At 37.5% G+C, this 19,569-nt stretch overlaps 1 protein-coding gene across 2 annotated transcripts in view; it reads right to left on the reverse strand.

Moving 5' to 3' along the window:
* Window positions 1-11,732, reverse strand: part of LOC124876343 (gamma-aminobutyric acid receptor subunit beta-2-like) — a 99,555-nt gene extending 87,823 nt beyond the window's left edge. The window contains exons 1-5 of one of the 2 annotated variants that reach the window (XM_047379014.1): window positions 11,673-11,732; window positions 11,061-11,389; window positions 5,830-5,963; window positions 3,898-3,995; window positions 3,251-3,318 (exon numbers count right to left, since the gene is read on the reverse strand). In XM_047379014.1, coding sequence (XP_047234970.1) covers window positions 3,251-3,318; window positions 3,898-3,970 — 141 coding nt within the window. In that variant the 5' untranslated portion in view covers window positions 3,971-3,995; window positions 5,830-5,963; window positions 11,061-11,389; window positions 11,673-11,732. Of the gene's footprint in view, window positions 1-3,250; window positions 3,319-3,897; window positions 3,996-4,151; window positions 4,497-5,829; window positions 5,964-11,060; window positions 11,390-11,672 lie in introns of those variants that run through there. The other variant, XM_047379013.1, reaches the window with a different exon arrangement.
* Window positions 11,733-19,569: the final 7,837 nt, after the last annotated feature.

The raw sequence follows: 19,569 nt of genomic DNA on the forward strand, positions 1-19,569 counted from the left end.
TGCATGTTTAGGTTGGTGACTCATCTGTAGTAAACAAGAGATTTGTCTTTTTCTTCCCTTCGACATTGGTAAAAATGAAATAAAAAGAAATGGTTTTAGGATAAAACATTTTGCCTCATTTCGTGTCTACTTCTAATGTGAGGTCTTCAACAGAGTGTATAGGCAAGAAATAATGCACTGCATCATTGATACAGAACAAAGGATTGATGTCCTGCTCTGCCATAATGATAAAAAGGACACTGTTGGAAGCATCCCTCTGTGACATATTTCCATTACCCTCAACTCAGTTCCCTATTTGTACGCTAAGAGACAGAACACAGGGCGGTTCTACCCATGCACCAAAATAAGTGCCGGATAGAGAGCCAGATGGGTACAGGAAATGGAAGAAAGGAAAGTGCTTCTACACCAGCTGCTATTCTGAAAAGTGGTTACATTTATATTAGCGGGGAGAACAGATCAAAGAGGATGAGATCATTACACACACACACACGTGGCCTTTTCTTTTTATGAGGCTGCAATGGGTCAGGTGGTAATGACTCCCCTTTCACATTAGAGGGTGTTGTGCGAGCCAAACCTCTCAAAGGAATGGGATGATCAAAGAGGCTGCACGGCACTCGCTTTGTATGCTAGGAGAGTTGGACTTTTTTGTTTGGACGTGTGTATATACAAAGTGATACATGCTGTTTCCCATAAAGTTTAAATATTTTTGTTTTCACGCTTGTTCCTCTTATTTTGGGGTTTAATTTTGTAGTGTGATACATTGTGAAGTTGTCAATACAATTCTGAGAAGACGCACACTTTGTCCAATTAACATTTATGTAAATATTACATTTAAGATTAGAATATTACATCAGACCAAAAAAAAAAAACATTTTTAATACTGAAATGTGGGCCTAATGAGAGATTTGTTTAACACCTGCTTAAAGTTTATTTTCAAAAGGTACTTTTAATCTGATCACATATTCTAATTTATCCATGTAGAGTCTCTGATGTATACAAGTACAGCTTAAAAAATAGAATAACATGTAAACTTCAAAAATTTGTTGTTAAACATTTCAGAAAGTAAAGCTCATACAAAACCCATCTTTTATATAGATTCATTACATATAGTCTTGTAATTTTTATGATTATGGCTTACAGATAATGAAAACTCAAAATTCAGTGTCTCAGAAAATTGGAATATTGTGAAAAAAGTTAAAGCATATTCATAGACAGTTGAGTGGACAGAAAAGGTGTGGTTGGAAAGGTGGACCAGCAACATGGATAACTCCAGCCTTAAGAGGATTGTCTAGCAAAATCCATTTAAGAATTTGGGAGACCATTAGTATATGGAGTCAGCGTATCAAGAGCCGCTGTGCAGAGATGAATCCTACACTTATCCTACAAATGCTGCATGCCTTGTGTCAAGTCACTCCTGAATGAGGGATAACGTCAAAAATGGGCTAAGGAGAAAAAGAAGTAAACTGTTGCTCAGTTGTCAAAAGTCCTATTTTTAGATGAAATTAAAGTTTGCATTTCCTTTTGATATCCAGGTCCCCAAGTCTGAAGGAAGACTGGAGAGGCACATAATCCATGTTGGGGGTTCAAAGACCATGGTGTTACTGTGCTTGACTTGCCAGCAAACTGGCCTGACCAGAACCCCATAGAGAAACAATGGGGTATTGTCAATTCAATTCAATTCAATTCAATTCAAAAATACTTTATTAATCCCAAAGGGAAATTATATGAGGAAGATGAGAGACACCAGACACAAAAATGCAGATGACCTGAAGGACACTGTCAACTCAGCAGTGCCACAGGCTGATCGCCTCCATGCCACACTGCATTAATACAGTAATTCCATGTGTAATGGATTTGTCACTCATTTCACTTACTGAAATGAGTTACAAAAAATATTAAAATATTTCACAATATTTATTTTTTTTTAGCTATTGTTGTACAACATGGCTGATCTTACAACCTAAATGGTAAATGGACGTGAATTATATAGTGTTTTTTGACAATGGGATCAAAGCACTTTACACTAGAGCCACATTCACCCAGTCACTCACAAGCATGCACACATTCATAGACTGGTAAACAGATCAGTAGGTAACTTGGAGTTGAATACCTTGCCTCGGGACACATTGACACATGACAGAAGGAAGCTGAAATTGAACCCACAACTATCAAATTGCAAGACGACTACTCTATCCATTGAATATACACTCTACTGATTTTACCTCACATTTTCACAAATACACCAAAACAATACACGCACATATTTTGGTTACTTAAGTGCAGTATGAATTGATAGAGGTTGCTGAAGAGTTGCAATTTGTATGTATGTAAATATTTGTCTGTTTGCATCTATTGTTAAATGAGTCTTCTGTGTAAACACAGGTGAATAGACTCAAAAGTTTGACCTTTTTATGCAAATCTGAATTCTACAGAACCAAGATAAAAATGAAAGCATCAGCTTTTGAGTGCTGCTGCTCAAAATAATCCAGCACAAAAGCATGCAGCAAGTATGCATTTTGACAAATGATCCCTCCCACCATCACAGAAAGGAATAAATAACCAAACAAAAAATAAAAAGTCAGATGACAATGGACCTATTAAATAAGCATGCATATGACCATAAAAATCAATTTTGCACACTTTGTCAGCTGAGTCATGAGTGTCAAGAGTGACCTTCCGCCATGATAAAATGCAGCCTTGCCTTTGTCTGAAAACATGAGGTGCAGATGTACAATCTCAACACTAAGAGGCGCACTTGTATGAAACTTAATCCCCAATGCTCATTCACGCAACACCTATCTTCTTCCACTGTCACCACCTCTTAAGGAACAGTTATGGCAAACAATCTAAGTCAAGAAATAATCCAAAATTTGAAATGTGTGATTAAGAGCTATTGGTTCGATAGTAAAAGATGGGCAAATTAACTCTTTTCAAATATTGGTTTTATAAGGGTGGCAATTCTTGGAAAATGAAGCTCTGCTTCATAGATTAAGGAGCAAAACCTAAAGTAAAACACCCGTCTTTACAAATTAGTTCTAAAAGACCATTAAAAAAAAAAAAAATTATGACATCATCCTGAATGCAGCACTTTCTGTCGTCTTAAGGGCTGAAACTGAGGTCAGTGTAACATAAATTCCCCATTAAGGAGGGTTTCCCGATACGTTTTTGGGCGGGTGTTTTCCACAGTAGGTTGTTACAACACAATACAGCACACGTTTCTTAAAAGTAAACATGTTGGTGACCTACTTACCATATTGACTTCTGATACCATGTCTATGCTGGCTATATCTATATTCATTCCCACTCCAACTGGAGGACCTGGGACAGATAAAAAATACAATAAGTACCAGAAAACACAGTAGGTCAGACGCCACCAAAAGGGAATCACATGGTTGATTTTCTAGTAGGTTTACATCAGTAGAAACAGTTTAAAATAGGTGTGTAATGGGAACACAGATTAACACTTGTAAATTAAGCTGTTGTCAGGCGGATGATGAGTTCACAGCGCACATTTAAGGGTTAGGATTAGACGCGCTGACCTGCAGTGAAAGTGTCTCCTCCACATTAAATTACTATTCCTCCAAATATGTTTTTTTTTCCTGAATTCTAAGATATCGGAAAGACACGAACAAAAAGCTGTAAATATTCCGTTATTTTATAGTGCTTATTCATACCTGTGCCACATTACTAATTTACTCCAGCATTACGGCAGGATGTTTCTACTCATTTTATCAAACTATCATATAAAATATCTAGGGATGTTTAAACAGCAGAATTGATGGATAACTGTCCCATACTTTCGGAAATTGCAGACCAAGTTGGACTAATAATGCTGGACTATCACCGTCTGACAATGCTCAAACTGGGACAAAACCATTATAATGCGACCTAATTTACCTCCGAAATCTGGCCTCAGTCGTATATCATAACCTTTTAACAGTCTGTCCACCGTTTCTTTGACCAAAGGCATATTGCTAGGGTCATTGACACTGCCACTATGGAGGAAGAAAAGGAGAAAGCGGAGAGCTGAGAACAGAGCTTCAGAAACGGAGAACTGCTGTGCAATACATGCCAAGTATTTTGCATCACGCTTGTGAGACAGTCACACTTAGTAAAATGAATGGAGTATCCTCCGACCCCCTTTCACTTACCTTTGAGCGCGCATCACAGCTGCAATGTAGAATATCAACCAGACACACGTCGTCCTCGTCCATCTTACTCTTAATGCTGCCATTTTTAAATTATATGTTTTTCAGTTTCTTTTAGTGAAGACTTGACGAGGTCTAAGTTGTTCTCGCCAGTGCAGTAATTCCAATACCGGGCGCATGCGTATTCCCGATCACAACATCAAGAAGCAGCAGTGGTGCTGCTGTTGATGCCAGTGGCAGATCCAGACAAGGATGAATTTAAAGGAGAATCATGACTCCGTGTTACCCAGGAGAACGAGGGGTCTCCCCCAAATTTTGTTAATTTCGGTTTTAAGTGTCTGAAAAAACGTGTGTAGGTGGGGGGCTGGGGGTGGGGGGTGAGGACAGTTGAGAAGAAGAATGAGGAAATGTGGGTGGGGTTGTCTCTTTCCATTCGCTGTATCCAAACCCAACGTCAAACCAACTCGTAGCTGACATTGACCAATTTATTTATTCCTGCTGCTCCAGTAGAACTCCTCATTGGGGATGGGGTTTCCCGACAGAACTTTGGACAACGAATCTTAAACAAAATAGCTTTTACTGAAAAGAGTAGGATTGTCTAACTTTTCAGTTTAATTTACCAACTGACTAAACCCAAACTTTCCCATAAGGACCACAGCTATTTTTTTTTTTTTTTTTTTACATTAAACCTATTTATTCTGAATGAAATATGTTTATTTAAACTCGTATTAAAAACTAAAAATGGTTTTGACAGAAAAGTATAAAACATCCGATGCTAAAAAGCTCATTCAGTTTCTCTGTCCATGGTTCTGAATGCAGCCACAGACCCCCACCCCGCAACACACACTTAACAACGCCTCTTTCCTAGTGAAAGGGATGGAGAAAACTTCTGGGTTTTCATGCTTCTAATGCTTCTCTGTACCAACATTCATTCGGTCTTCTGATGAAAAGCGTGCCTTAATACCCTGGCATGAGCAGTGTCCATGCAACGCCTAGGGGTTGACAGAGAATGATCCGGCTCCTCCGTTGTCGTTTTTTTTTTTTTTTTTACAGCTATGCACGCTCGTTGCTGGCTGGCTCTATGCTCTGGTAAACAGGATGATCTCCGCTGTGTGAACTTGGACGAAAATCGTTATGGATACGGCATCATCAGAGGTGGAAGTTAGAGGAATGAGCGAATTATGAAGTCAAAAGCGAATCAAAATCTGTGAGATGTTCTGGACTGTAAATGTATATTTAATCACTTTATTTATTAGTAGACTGCAGATTTCTTCATCTCAAATATAGAGTTCACTCATTTTTCAAATGATCAAGGCACGTTCTGAACTTATTTTGACCTAATGGGGCGCTCCTGTTAAAATTCGTAAATTAGTTAAAAAGACAAACATATATATATATATATATATATATATATATATATATATATATATATATATATATATATATATATATATATGCAAGTTTTTGATTAACTGAATATTTTATCATGTGCAGTCAGAAAGCTTAGTGTGTTTAATTTAGATTATGTGTCATTGTCCTACACAAAGTTTGGATTTTGGAGTAGAAGAAGAAAGGTGAAAGATTTTCTCTTTTTTCAATGAATATTTGAGAAGTGGGGCATGCAATTGCATTTAGCATCCTTCACTGTGATACCTCAAATTAATCTAGATTAACATATTACCTTGAGAAGTCATCAATCCATCAAACAGGTCAGGCAAGAAGAACATCAATCATAGAAGCAGCAGAGTTAATTTCTTTCAAGAAGTAGAAGACATCCACACCTCAGTTGGAACAATTTGATGACAGGAAAATACCCTAAAGCCATAGGTAGTAAACACAAAAACATAGATAGTAACTATTCAAAATAATAGAATAGTAAAAACCATATTATCAAACATATGGTAGCACTCCCTAAGGTCTTTAATATTGTAAACAGCAACAACATAACATATAAATAGGTTATACAGAACTAAATTTGAAATAAAAAGTAAAAAACTTCAAATAAAAATCAGATTGAAGTTGGGCTTTGAAGTTGGGCTATGAGTTTCTCTCTCTGAATATCTGTGCCAGTACTAAAACTTCAGTTTTGTAACAATTGAGCTGAAGGAAATTATGTGCCATCCATGTCTCAATATCTAAAATATAGTTATATAGTGTGTCAATGGGTCTGGGATCATGAAACACTGCAATAAAGAGCTGTATGTCATCAGTGTAGCTATATAAATTAATACTATGTCTAAAATGAGCAGGACCAAAACAATTTATGAAAAAGGGACAAGAAACAAAAAAACATTGTTGAAAGAAAACCAGAGGAAATTTGCTATTTATTACAACCCATGGGGATATAGTTCACCTATGGAAGACAGCTCTGAGGTCAGAAAACACCAATATGCAACTTTTTGCCTTACATGAAAAATGCTAGCTATGTTGTAAAAATAACACCGCATCTCATCCCCTTGGTGAAACATGATTGTGGTAGCATCATGCTGTGGGGATACATTTCTGCAGCAAGGACAGGGAACCTGCTCATAATACAATGAACAAAAATATAAATGGAACACTCTTGTTTTTGCTCCTTGTTTTCATGAGCTGACCTCAAAGGTCTAGAACATTGTCTATATAAACAAAATAACAATTTCTCTCAAATATTGTTTATAAATGTGTCTAAATCTGTGATAGTGAGCACTTCTCCTTTACATAGATAATCCATCCAATCTCGCAGGTGTGGCATATCAAGATGCTGATTAGACAGCACGATAATTGCACCGGTGTGCCTTAGGTTGGTCACAATAAAAGACCACTCTGAAATGTGATGTTTTGCTTTATTGGGGGGTCTGAAAACCGGTCAATATGTGGTGTGAACACCATTTGCCTCATGCAGTGCAACACATCTCCTTCGCATAGAGTTCATCAGGTCGTTGATTGTGGCCTGTGGAATGTTGGTCCACTCCTCTTTAATGGCTGTGCGAAGCAGATGGATATTGGCAGGTACTGGAACATGCTGTCTTATACGCCGATCCAGAGCATCCCAAACATGCTCAGTGGGTGACATGTCCGGTGAGTATGCTGGCCATGCAAGAACTGGGATGTTTTCAGCTTCCTGGAATTGTGTACACATTCTTGCAACATGGGGCCGTTGCATGGGCCCCATTTTGCAACATGGGCCTTGCTGCAGCATTATCATGCTGCAACAAGTGGTGATGGTCGTTGATGAATGGCACAACAATGGGCCTCAGGATCTCGTCACAGTATCTCTGTGCATTCAAAATGCCATTGATAAAAATGCACCTGTGTTCAATGTCCATGACATACGCCTGCTCATACCATAACTCCGCCGCCACCATGGGCCACTCGATCCACAATGTTGACATCAACAAACCGTTCACCCACACGACGCCACATACGCTGTCTGTCACCTGCCGGGATTCACCCGCGAAAAGCACACCTGTCCACTGTGCCAGACACCATCGATTGTGAGCATTTGCCCACTCAAGTCAGTTACAATGATGAACTGCAGTCGGGTCAAGACCCCAATAAGAACGACGTGCATGCCGATGAGCTTCCCTGAGACGGTTTCTGAAAGTTTGTGGAGAAATTCTTTGGTTGTGCAAAGCAATTGTTTAAGCAGCTGTCCGGGTGGCTGGTCTCAGACAATATTGGAGGTAAACACGTTGGATGTAGAGGTCCTGGACTGGTGTGGTTACACGTGGTCTGTGATGGTGTGGCCGGTTGGATGTCCTGCGAAATTCTTTGAAACGCCTTTCGGGGCGGCTTACGGTAGAGGGATGAACATTCAATTCATGGGCAACAGCTCCGGTCGACATCCCTGCAGTCAGCATACCAACTGCACGCTCTCTCAAACCTTGCAACATCTGTGGCATTGTGCTGTGTGATAAAACATCACATTTCAGAGTGGTCTTTTATTGTGACCAACCTAAGGCACACCTGTGCAATAATCATGCTGTCTAATCATCATCTTGATATGCCACACCTGTGAGGTGGGATGGATTATCTATGCAAAGGAGAAGGGCTCACTATCCCAGATTTAGACATATTTGTGAACAATAATTGAGATAAATTGTAATTTTGTGTATATAGACAATGTTTTAGATCTTTGAGTTCAGTTCATGAAAACTCGGAGCAAAAACAAAAGTGTTGCGTTTATCTTTTTGTTCAGTGTCGATACATGGAGCTAAACGGATGGGAATGCTTGACATACTTTACAGATTTTTATTTCTAAGAAAGTTCTGAAAACCTTGTATTGCCCTTTACTTCAAAATAATGCACTACTTTGTGTTGTATCACATAAAATCCTACTAAACCAAACTGAATTTTATATTTGTTACATGAACAGTGCGTAAAGATCCAAGGGATATGAATACTTTTGCGAGACAATATTCTTTTGAGTTAGGATTTTGTCTTACTTATTTCAACTTCATCATCTGGTAAGATGAAACAGAATAAACAAAACATTTGGTAATAGGTTATTAAAGGAACATCAATCAAAGAGTCTCATTTTGACTATTTATTTTCATATTTCCCTGCTCATTAATGGGTGGACAGATGGTGGAAAAATATGGTGCTTTATCAATTAAATTAAAACCAATAAAGGGCCAAGTTGTATTGTAAGCTTTATACCTCATTGTGTCTGAATGTCAGCATAATTTCAAAATTGGGACTGATGCAAGCTAACAAATGTTTTGACCTGTTCTGTTGCTGTTGTTTACGCCTGATATGCTCATTGTTTATTTTTTCCAAAAGGGATCTAGGTCTTCTATTTGCTGGCTCCATCTTTGTCTTTTGGCATCCTTCCACTAATCAGTTCTCTGAGCCCCTTAATAACACTCCATGAAATTCTGACAGTTTTATGCTCTTCTATCCTATGTACATATAAATAAATAAAATATTTCCCTAATGCCAGAACAAAAAAAATGAGTTTTTGCTGTTTAGCTCAGTAAACAGCGATGAGATGAGGAAAAACTGTTGAGAAGACAGTGCCTGAATACACAGATAATATATGTCTCAATAATATGCTGTTTCTTTTTCCTGTTTTAGTATTTTCAAGAGGTAAATGTAGCCTTTAAATGAGAGAGATGCATGATATGACTGCATATACATTAGATAAAGGCAGTGTAGCAAACATGACACTTGTGCGTTATCTTCTCCTATCTGAGGCTAGAAAAAAAAGAAAACATAAGCCTCTCTGTATTCAAAGTACTGGTCTTTTCTTTATTATGGGTTTTAAAACAGAGTCTACCAACAAATGCAAGCTCACAGTCTAACGGCTTTATTAATGCTACCATCTCTGTAGCTTACTGGATGATGTGTTCTGTTATCAAGGGCATTTATTTAATACATGTTATAGCCATTATCCCACCTTCTTAGTGGCAAGCCAACAACACCATTGCAATCAATGGCAATTGGCTTTTACTTATTGATACATTACTGGTGTGTGCAGAAGGGCACTGGTAGAAAAAGGGGGTGAATTGGCATGCAGTGCTTGATAAACCTATACTCCATGCTGTCTTACTGTGGAGCTTGCACCTGGTCTGTGCTCAGTAGGTAACACCTCCCATGGATTGGCAGTCTGATATCCATGCAGGCCTGTGTAGATAGACCGGCAGCATGCCAGAGCACATGACCCAGATAGTGGTGTAATTGCCTCCATGTTCTACCTATCTGTTCTTATGGTGACGTTTTTGTCAGGGTGAAAACTATATATATTGGTGTCATGTTTTTAAAAGTGATAATTTGATAGACAAGGAGATAGATAGATGGATCAAGGCCTCGCATTCAGTAATGAGGATGTTGCTCTAATCTATCAAGGTGAAAAGATTACTGAGCCAAAAATACAAAGTTCTCAATTTACCAGTCTGTCTATGTTCCAGCTCTCACCGATATTCATCAAATGTGGATGATGACACAAAAAATCAAATAATGGATACAAGCAGCTGAAATGAGCTTCCTCTAGAGAGTGGCACAATCCATCCTTAGAGAGAGGAAGAGGAGCAGTCATCTGGAGAGAGCTGGGAACAGAGTCACTGCTCCTCTGCATTGACAGTAGTCAGTTAAGATGGTTCCGACATCTGATCAGCATGACTTATGGATGCCTCCCTATGGAGGTTATACAGGTATAACCCACTAGGGGAGTATCTGGGTGCAGACCCAGAATACACCAGAGGGACTATATATTCATTATGTTCTGGAAAAGCCTTGGGATGCCCCAAAATGAACTGGAGATTGTTGTTGGAGAGAATAATTTTTGGGTTTACCTCCATCTCAATTAAGGGGGACGATGATGGATGGATGGATGGATGGATGGATGGATGGATGGATGGATGGATGGATGGATGGACACAAGACAATATATTCATGCACACATTTACAGTATAGTCTCAAAAGTCTTATGGGACAGTACTCGTACTCGTACAGTATAATATCTAAATACAGCACACCTTTGTTGCAAAGATGGATTATCCAGTAAATGTTCATATTAATGATTGTTTCTGTCAGTGCTGAATCAAATATCCTTTCTTTAACCCTTATTTAAATAATGAAAGACTTAAACATAGAGCTGTTTTAACCACATTTTCCTGCAATATTGATTATGCAGATTTTGCAGTGCCTAATTGATATGTAATATAAATTGCCAAAACCTTATTTATTGCAATCCAGTCTTAGTCATGTACATAACTGCCTATTAGGTATCCTTTAAAATAACCAATACAAACTCCAGAACAACTAAAGAGCTGCCACTGAACATTAATTCCCCCTATCCCATTAAACTTATCATGACAGTTGTTTTGACCTCTTAAGTGTAAACAGGTTCAAACTACCTTTTCATGCCTCGTTACCTTACTGCTACCAGAGGAGGCGCCACCTGCTTCCTTTTCAAGGTTGAAATGTCCTTACCCATCTGACCAACACCAAAACCATGGATAGCTAGCCAACTCTGTTCCTCTTCATCTTTCTCTCAGTTTTTCACCCTGCCCCTGACAGACGTTGGTCAGCCTTGCCAGAACTGCTGACTCGAGTCCAGGTTGAGTGTCAGCTTTAGCCACAGTTGGATGGGAGGAAAGATGGAGGGACTGATAGAGAGAGGAAAGGAAAAGGAGGATTATTGAACAACTTCTGCCAAAGGATCCTATTTTAGTGTCTTGGCATCAAAAGTGGTGATTAGACTTTGACACAGGATGACAACGCAGTGGTTGGCCTCTGGTCTCGCTGATCCTCCAAGCCACCTGCAGAATACAAAGATCAAGAGCTCCCATGATGCAGTGAAGCTGACATTCAAAGAGATGCTAAGGGATTACAATTTAATAAACACTGGAGACTTGTTCATGTATAATAGATGCTAAGTTGGCAGAACAAAAAAGATCAGCTTTCAGAGTGTATTTATGCAAATATTTGTCAAATCTTGCACTGTTAAGTAAGAAAAAGGTTCAAATGAAGCAGTACTTCTGACAATAAACAGCTGTTTAATCAGATCACATCAGTATGAAAATACAGTTCTGTGGAGTTTACCAAGTACTAGCTCTGCAGGCTCCCTGACTTTAAGTCGACATTGATGTTTTTTTCCCAAGGGGTAACCATAGAGACTGGTTACTAATGTTCTATTCAAACATTCAAATGTGCTGCAATGTATCAAAACATCAGCACTTTATTATTATCAGATTTTAGATGGAAAATTCAAAATTACACCAACAACATTTTTAAGTATCCCCTATTTCTGTATGAAATACAGAAATATATGAGCATTTCTGTACTGCAACTAGCATTTCTGTACTGCAACTAGCTTTTGACTTTTGTTAGATAGTCATTGTGACTAAAATTGTTAGTTTCTTCAACTGCCATGCAAAACAAAATTCAGGTTCATCCCTTTTTTTCCTCTGTTATAATTTTTTTTTTTACTTGGGAGACTAAAAAGATTCAGTTTTATTATGTCTGCACACCAAACACAGCTTTTCCAGATGCAACTAGGAAAATGCAGAAGATAGTGAGAGGAGCTAAAATGGTCAAATAAATCTGTCTCTTACCAACTGTCTTGTCTAGGATCTGTTTTAGGGAGGCTGCAACAACTCCTTGCACACACTTACGGAAATTGTTCAACATCAAAAACAGAGCTACCAGACTGCTACACAGCCATCTGCCTTGCGCTGTTTAAATACTAAATTACTGTTAGAATTATGTTCTTTACAGTACTGCTACAATTTCATTTGGTTAATCTGTTTGTGTTTTCCATTGTCTATTTATAGAGGAAGGTTTGATATATGTGCAATACAGCTCACTTCCCAGGGTGGCATGGTGTGGGGATGGCCCACAAGCAATTTGTCAGTTCCACCCTAAACAAGCTTTTTCTGTTGCTTATTTGTATGTCCTTTCATCTGTGAATAGCCGAAGAGCTGTGTAGTTGAGTAAAGTATAAGCATTGTAAGATATATATTTTTTGAATGCCACAGTTGGACATTGGTACTAAAGTTGGTATTTGATCTGTGACTTTAGATTCAGCACTAAATCAAAGTTTAAAATCTGAAATATTTACCTTGGTCAGACCCCACCTTTGTTGTTTCACACTTAACAGAGATTCTTCAAAAACTTTTTAAGGATTGTATGTTGGCTGAATTATTCTACACTATTTATCGATTTTTTATGACAGTTTGTGAAAGGTATAAGCCTTGAATTTATTTGGAGGGAAAGGTTTTTTTTTAAAAGGTCACTGAAATCTATACAGGATTTAGGTCAGCCAGATTATTTTTAGTGCATTTCTGATAAGTACATAATTAAAATATACTGTTTGTGCTGAGGGTCACAGTCACAGGGTTTGCCCATTGTGCCATTCATGCATACGTTGCTGCTGTCTATATAATTGATGTGTAATGGTAGGTGAGGTTTTGGTAGGGCCAAAGCGCAGACAGCGAGGAAGCAACATGGTGAGTAGATGAATGTATTTAATAATAAAAACCGGTAAGCTTACAATTGCGGGCAGGACATAGAAAACACAGGCAGGTCTAAGGATATGGAGCAGTGAAGAGTCAGGGTGGTATGCAGAGTAGATTTTAGGAGGAACCAGTGGAGAACAATGACTAAGAGGGGGTCCATGTACTGAGTGGAGAATGTGACCATTGGAGAATGGACCAATGAACACAGATAGTTATTCAGAGGAGAATCAGGATCAGCTGGAGGGAGAGAGACTGAGGGTAGCTGAGGGAGAGTGGCTAATTAACATTGATAGGCAGGGAGTGCAGGGGGGTAACAGAAAAATATCTAAGTGAACTCAAAGTAAACAATAAGACTGCAGATAAAACATAAACAGGGAGGAACCAGATCAATAAAGAAAATACAAAATAAAACATCTAACATAGGACTCCAGGGAAGTAATAAAAACCTAAACATCAGAATGAGTCTCATAAACATGAATGAACTGAAATAAAACAAGTGAAGAACAAGGCAGTGCAGAGAAAGTAAACAGAACACAAACTCAAAACCCCAAACACAGGCAGGCTATGACATGATGATTTTTATAGTAACACTTTATAGATCCCAGAGGAATGCTGTCTCCTTTGGTACATCACTAGTTGGGATGCAAATAAATTACATTAAATTGATTAAGTTTGATGTTAATGTAGAACTTCATGTGCAGCTCAAGTTACTGAAATTATGATTGAATCCATGCAGGTCCATTTCATGATATGAATTAGACCTGTATATCTTGTAACGTGCCTTGAGCTGAAAATGCTTGTGATTTGGTACTACAACACACTGAATTAATTTGTACTGAACATACATTTTCAGAATTAAAATATCTGTATTTCAAATATATTCTCATATCCTTTTCTGCAGGCAGTTGGCAGCTGTCAAGCACATTTTATTATGAGCCATGTGATTGTAGTCTGGTGAGAGGTCGATCGTTTTCTAAAATTCTAAATTTTTAAATATTATGGTATGGATTGGTCTCCATAGGAACAGCAATGTAAAAATGTCCTTAATGTCAAATGCAGGTGGTAGGTGGTGCAGCATGTCATTTGTAGTGAGCAGAGATTCTGCAGCGCTGCTGTCTGTGTACAGTGCCGTTGATGTGCGACTGAGTCTTAAAGCTTTATAACAACTGCTTTATAGAGTCCCTAGGCAATATTTCAAATTACTTGAATTATCTAAAGAGAATGATCTTCTAACTACAACTCCATACACAAGTCCATTCTTTTTTTTTAAATCCTAACATTTGACTCACCAACTCCCAAAACACTATCTCAAAATTACTGTTGCAACTTTAGACCTTTTGATCATTACACAGTGATTGAAACTCATCATAGGGTTTTAGCTTGATTCTAACTTTATATATTTGCTGACACTGGGTTCAAGTCATTTCATATGCTGTGACTGGAAAATATATTCCCTTTTTCAATTTTGTGAACACATTTGGTTCTTAATAGTCTTGAAACACACACTAAAACTCAAATTGCATCACACATCCCGAGTTACTTCTACTCTAAGTGGTTACCATAGATACCACATGGTGAGGCTCATAAAGTACAGTGGGTCCATCTCATGTGGGAGAAATCATGTATTTATAGAAGCATTGTGGTGTGGCCAGAATTGAGTTTAGACAATGCACTTCTTTTTAGTAATAACCAGAAATTAAGCATGGAATGTGAAAAATGGATATTAAGTCAGCGGCTACTTTGACTCGTGTTTGAGTATTTGCTTCACAATAATTTAAGGACATCCAACATTAACGCTGTCCATGTGGAACAAAAGTAAACATTACACCTTGACTAAGCCATGTGTTTATCATATTTCTCTTTCCTTATTTGCAATTATCTATCCTTTCGTGACTACATCTGCAGTCTGCTAAACAAAACACTTATTTTCATGCCATTTCAGAGTCTGGTACCTTGAAAAGGTCATCAGGTTTTGAAAACTTTCTTGCATTAATCTGCAAGCTCTGGAGTCTTGTAATTTTGCTTTGTGCATTAAGGAGAATCACAGAAGGCATATCATGACTTATTTAATTAAAACAATTTTTGTTGAGTATTGAACTCATTAACAAACTCCTACTGTTGTATTTTTTTATCTTCTTCAAAACCCAGTGGATGTTGAAGTATGTTTCCTTATCTTCCAAGAAATTGTACCTCTTAAAATTACATAATTTAATTGCTTCCCCCATCCCAGGCATATGAGGTGCATTGTTCTCATGGAATGGGGAATACATAATTGCAATCCATCATTATAACTGGGTTTTTCTCAGTTCAAGGCTCCAGTCCAACAAATGGTTAGGGCATTATGTATTTGTAGAAATATTGTCTACTAGAGGTAATGGCCTCCCATTGTTTATTATTATTCACTGGATTTGGTCTTTAAAAACCTAATGACCATTTACAATGGAAGTCTGAACTGGACCAAATGGAAGTAAGAGTGAAACATCAAGATGGTCGCCATAGCAGGATAATCAATAAAACTGAGGCTCACTGTTACTGGTACTAGCTTTCAGGATCTAGACGTAATGTCTAACAACCTGCACTTATACAGCTCTCAATACAGCCAGTTAAAACATTTACTTTTCCACTCAAGTCAAGTCAAGTCAAGTTTATTTATATAGCACTTTTCAGCAACAAGGCACTCAAGGTGCTGTACATACGGAAAAACATTACAATGATACAGAAAATCAAACAACAGAGGTAATTAAAAAAATAAAATAAAATAAAATAAAGGGAATAGAATGATGGATGAGAAAATGAAAGGAAAATTGGACTGAAAACGTAACCAATAATGTTTAGATGGCACAGTAAAAGGCCACTCTACAGTGGTACTCCTTGTACCACTTACTGTGGAGGTTTGATACCTCACAGAGCATGCTTCAGGATGGCATGTCCAGATTGCCATTGATCCAGTCAGGAAGCCAGGTATTGGATTATCTTAGTTGTATGTACTTTAGATTACCACAGAGGAAACACTTACTAGTCTTTCAACGATCCTATCAATCAGCCACTTAACAAAGAAGTAAACCAAATAATCAGACAAACTATAGTGTCAAAATTGTCAAAACTCTTGAACATTTCCATATTTTGTCTTGTTACAACCACAGTTTATTTTTTTGAGATTTTATGGTAGACCAACACAAAGAAATACACTGTTATAAAGTAGAAGGGAAATTATACATTGTCTTCAATTTATCTTACTAATAGTCATTTTAAAGCATGCAATGTGAATACATACAGCACCCTGTTAAACCACCTTTTCCTGCAAAACACCTTTTGCTGCAAATACACCAAGATGTTTTGGGTAGTGTACCAGCTTTGTACATTAAAACAATCACCGAAAATAGATTTACCATAGACTCTCAATTGGATTTAGGTTTGGAATTTGACCAGGCCATACTAACACATGATTATGTGTTGAACTAAATCATTCCATTGTAACTCTTATTGTCCATTTAGGGTTGTTGGTGTACTAAAAGGTGAACCTCCCCCACACTTTATTGCAGCTTCAAGTTTTTTTCCCAGCAATTTTTCCTGTACTTTGGTCTGTCCATCTTTCTATCATCTCTGACCAGCTACACTGTCCCTGTTGGAGAACAGCATTCCCATAGAATGATACTGCCACCACTATGTCTCAATGTGGAGATGTTGTGTGTAGAATAATGTGTAGTGTTAATTTCAGCAGATTTAATTTCTGCCACAAATATTATTAAACATATAGGCCAAAATCTTCACTCTCATCTGACTAGAGAACTTCTTCAACATGTTTGCCAAGTCCTCTAAATAGCTTTGGCTGACTTTAAACTGGATTTCATATGGCTATCATTCAACAATGGCACTCCTCTTGAAACTCTTAAACAAAGCCCTGATTATTGAAGTGTAAGACTGATAGTAGTTCTGTCAAAAGATTCTTACACCTTAAGTGTGAATCTCTGCAACACCTTAAGTGTGGAGCTTCTGAACAGTACTCTGTGAAATAAGTTAAACTTCTTCACAGCTTCATCTTTGAACTGTGGGGGGTGTTTCTTGGTCTTGATTATGTTGTTTTTCCACTATTGTTCTCTAAAATAAAAACAATGAGGCCTTCACAAAATATGGATTTTATTTTGGAGCAACAGTTTAAAGGAGGATGTATGCATACACATGACAGACATTTCTTACTGTAATTAGTAAATAAATGGTAAACATTATGTGAAATCACATCACTTATGGTTAGGACGTAGCACTTTTTGGTGTTGATCTGTCACAAAGCAATGACAATAATATGCATTACATTTGGGGTTTCAATGTGACAAAATATGACTAGGTTTAAGGGATATGAATACTTTTGCAATGCACTGTAAATTTGCATGTATAGGAAAGAAATTGGTACATATACAATCAGGCAATCAATGAGGTTAAACACCTATATAAGACATATCACATGTGAAAGCACAGACACTGTTCCTTCCTCTCACATTGCCCTATTCAATTCAGTAGTGGGTAAAATCTATTTGATTCCAAAGCCAGTACTGAATAAATTAATTTATCTAAACAAGAGTATTATTATTATCGTTATGGGTGTGTTTATTGCAACATAAGGTCATCAGCTATGGGGGTGGATGAAAGGATTACAGCAAAAAATTGTATCATGCAACAGTGTGTGTGTGTGTGTGTGTGTGTGTGTGTGTGTGTGTGTGTGTGTTTGGACCTAAAGTTGGCTACAATGTCAAAGCCATTTCAAACACATGCAAAACATCTTCAACCCATGAGGAACAGGCCAAATTAATTTTTCTCCAAGTACAAGGATCATCCACAATCCCAGCTTGTGGCAAAAAAACAAATGAGGCCAGAAGCCTTTTGTGGTCAGCAAGCTGCGGTGGGACAGATGACTCAGTGGGATCACGATGATCAAGACACCAAGGTCAGAGGATACTGTCAACCAGCCAACAGAGATTCAACAATTGCTACTGATCTCCTTCTAATACAAATTACAACTGGTTTGGTTTTCTAAATATTGCTGTTGCAGTTATATGACCATAACTAAACGTCTTACTTGGGGAAAATATTTAGTTTTTAACTCCAGACATACCTGATATATGTACTGGTATGTCTAATGTCGTCTACAGTGTCTGACCACATAAGACTATTTCATTATGACTTATTTGAAGATATCTATATATTGTGTCTTGGAACAAATGTACAGTATATACCCCACAAGATGGTCTAAAATTGAAACAAACACTTCTCTGGATTTAATTTACAAAACAGGATCCACCAGTTATGATCATCCAATATGTTACTACAATCTAACTATGTCATATCAGAATCTGGTCTGCTGTTGTTGGCATAGTTTAAGTTATATTTTGAGGTCATTATGTAACTTGTGTTTTAAGGAGAATGAAGAGGAGAGTTGAGGGATTACACGTGCAATCAGTCTTCACATTTTCATTCTGCCAGAATAAAATCCTATATTTTCTCCCTCATATGAATTATTAATGGTATAACTATGATACCCTTATAATGAAAAAGTAATGCAAAGCTAAAAGACAGAATGTATTGTAGGTCATTGATCACTCAAGACATAAAATTCCCAACATTATACAGAAAACATTTGATGCTTTGTTTATTCTATTTAAGGAAATCTGCTCTTTTCTAGGTTCAGGTTTTGCTTACTGAATGTGTTGTGATTAATCTTCTTTCTCATTATTTGTGGTGTTGCATTAACAATCCCTCCAAAACAGTATTTCTTATGGTGTTCAACCTTTGTAAAAAAAATGTTTTAGCAATGGGTTTTTAACAGTTACATTCACATCACATGTTAAATTGGTTGTTAACTCACAGTAGAGAAATGCAGATGTGAATTAGCTGAAAACCATAATCTGTTACAGTGGATCAAATGCTGGCATTTATTTTTGTGCTGTACATTGTCCTTTTGTAGGACACAAAAGTGTCAAATCAATCAATCAACAGCAAGTCAATGCACTTGGACATAGATGTGGTAAGGGAAATTTGCTGAAGTTCAAGTGGCTTTGAATATAGCATGGTTGTTGGTGCCAGACTGGTTGGTCTTGATATGTTAGAAAATGTTGATCTACAGGGATTTTCACACGCAACCATCTCACTGGTTTACAGAGAAAATATCTAATGAAAAAAGTCTTGTTTATGTAAGAGGTCAGAGAAGAATTGGTAGTCTGGCTGATGAAGGACAGGCCAAAAAAAATAAAAAAATAATATTTATATTATTTATTATATTAACCTCTGTATCTCTAATTTATATATATATATAACACATGTCCATGTAACTTAATCACTCGTTACAATCAAGGTATGGAGAATCTCATCTTTGAAAGCACTTCAAAACAGGTGAGCTAAAGCAGCACCAGACCACACAGGGTGCCACTTCTGTCAGCTCAGTACAGGAAACTAAGGCTAAAATTAATACAGGCTCACCAATCTAGGAGAGT

Source organism: Girardinichthys multiradiatus, chromosome 11 (assembly GCF_021462225.1).
Source record: "Girardinichthys multiradiatus isolate DD_20200921_A chromosome 11, DD_fGirMul_XY1, whole genome shotgun sequence".
Lineage (NCBI taxonomy): Eukaryota > Metazoa > Chordata > Actinopteri > Cyprinodontiformes > Goodeidae > Girardinichthys > Girardinichthys multiradiatus.